Source organism: Nannospalax galili, unplaced genomic scaffold (genome assembly GCF_000622305.1).
Source record: "Nannospalax galili isolate Female #2095 unplaced genomic scaffold, S.galili_v1.0 C49289965, whole genome shotgun sequence".
Taxonomy (NCBI): Eukaryota; Metazoa; Chordata; class Mammalia; order Rodentia; family Spalacidae; genus Nannospalax; species Nannospalax galili.
Genome location: NW_008478716.1, coordinates 1 through 1,784, shown reverse-complemented (window position 1 = coordinate 1,784; position 1,784 = coordinate 1). Strand labels below are relative to the sequence as shown.

Sequence of the window (1,784 nt, the reverse complement as noted above, 5' to 3'; positions counted from 1 at the left end):
GCTACGTTGCTTTACCCACAAATTGTTTGATCTCTTTTCACAAATCTGCCTCATTCTACACCACTAAATCAACCACACAAAGCACAGCACACAGAGATTTATTTTAATTTCATTGGTTTTCTCATCACCATGTTCCTGTAGAGGACTGATCACTTGCCAAGAGCTCCACCCAGTTCCCTGTCACCACCACCACCACCACCATCCTCAACACCACCACCACCACCACCATCATAGGGAAGTCCACTGCCTGTAGGACATGAAGTGCTCACGGGGAGTCGTCCTGTGAGGAGGGGCTGGTGGCGTCTTCTCTATGTTCAGAGCTAAGTCCATCTTTCTCCTGTCTTCAGCTCTTTAGTTTTCCTGAGCTCCTCACTCTTGACCTGCACAGCCCTCTCTGTTTCCACCCAATGTGCTTTTAGTCCCATTCCCTATACACTCTAGTTTCCCTCATCCCTTATTTCAGACTGCAGTTGTATCTTCTCTTTGACCCACTATCTGTATTAACCTTGTGCTCAGCCACAAAACGCAAACTCCTCAGTGATCTGTTTCATGGACTTGAGCTCACTCTCTTTCCTCCTCTAATGAAATGCCCCTACTGTCCCCCACCTCTGTACAGGTTAACTGTCCTGACCACTGCAAAGCTGGAGGGGGGTAGTCACTGAGGCGAGTCTGAGCACACAGTCTTGTGGAATTCAACGAGTTCCTCCAACTTGTCATTAAGCTCCTGAGCCACCTGCCTCAGCACTTCAGCCAACCCTGACTTTGCTCCCTCACACAAATGCATTGAGCTTTTTACAATGCTATAAACATCCAGTGCTAGGAAGGCAGCTCCAAACACTGCGCCTCTGACCCGGGCTCCTCTGGTCATTGACACAGCAGTGCCTTCAAAGGCACGCCGTATCTGACCAGCTTGTTGGGCAGGGACTCTTCCAGTCGCAATCATTCTGGCTGCCTTGATAGCACGAACATGCTGCCCAAGTTGTTTCAGTGTTTTGATGATGTCTTTGGATGTTCTATGAGCCTTTCCTGAAACCCTAAACAGAAACACTGAAACCTCCTTCGTTATGTCTCTGGCAGTTGAAACCAGGCGCCTGGCTTCATCTTCATCTGACCTCCTTCTTGTTTCTTCCACCACCATAGAGGTAAAATCAGTTGCAGTAGTTACTGCACCCAGCCCTAATCCAGCTAATGAGAGCACCAGACTGCTCCCCACTGTGAAGGGTGCCAGAACTAGACCCAGGAGGCCCAGGATTCCAGAGGTAGCACTGGTGGAATCAGTCACCACATTGGCGATGGTAAAGTTCTTGTGCTCCTCATCCATGTGGTCAGCCAGGCTGTGGAGCTTCTCGATGTGCTCCTCAAGCTTCCTTTTCAACTCAGGAAATGCTTCCAGAAAATTCATTACCTGTGTTTCTTCATGAAGGTTGTCCTTGTCGTTCATGGCCATGTGTGATACATCTTTCTCCAGAGCAGTATGGAGTGCAGCTTCCTCCTCACTGTAACAGCAGAGGTCAAGTGCAAGAGTTTCACATGTGAACACACCAAGGATACATACAAAAGACACAGGTGCTTTTGAGACCCAGCTATAGTCGTTACTACTGTGACTGACCAGACAAGATAATAGAGGACATGTTTTCCTCTGTGATGGGGACATGGAGTCTCTTCGGACTCTTAAATTATGCAAATCATCATCCAACCACACTGGCTTTGAAGCTGTCTCTAAACCACATGCCCTTTCCATTTTCTGAGACCTTGTGCTGGATAGCTTTCGTGTCAACTTGACA

General features: G+C 48.2%; 1 protein-coding gene across 1 annotated transcript; it reads right to left on the bottom strand.

Annotated features, from left to right (window-relative positions):
- Nucleotides 1-269: 269 nt before the first annotated feature.
- Nucleotides 270-1,496, bottom strand: LOC103728474 (apolipoprotein L3-like; the record flags this gene model as incomplete). Its single annotated transcript, XM_008826476.2, has 1 exon — nt 270-1,496. A coding segment is annotated over one exon (841 nt), but the record flags the coding sequence as incomplete, so codon positions are not given.
- Nucleotides 1,497-1,784: the final 288 nt, after the last annotated feature.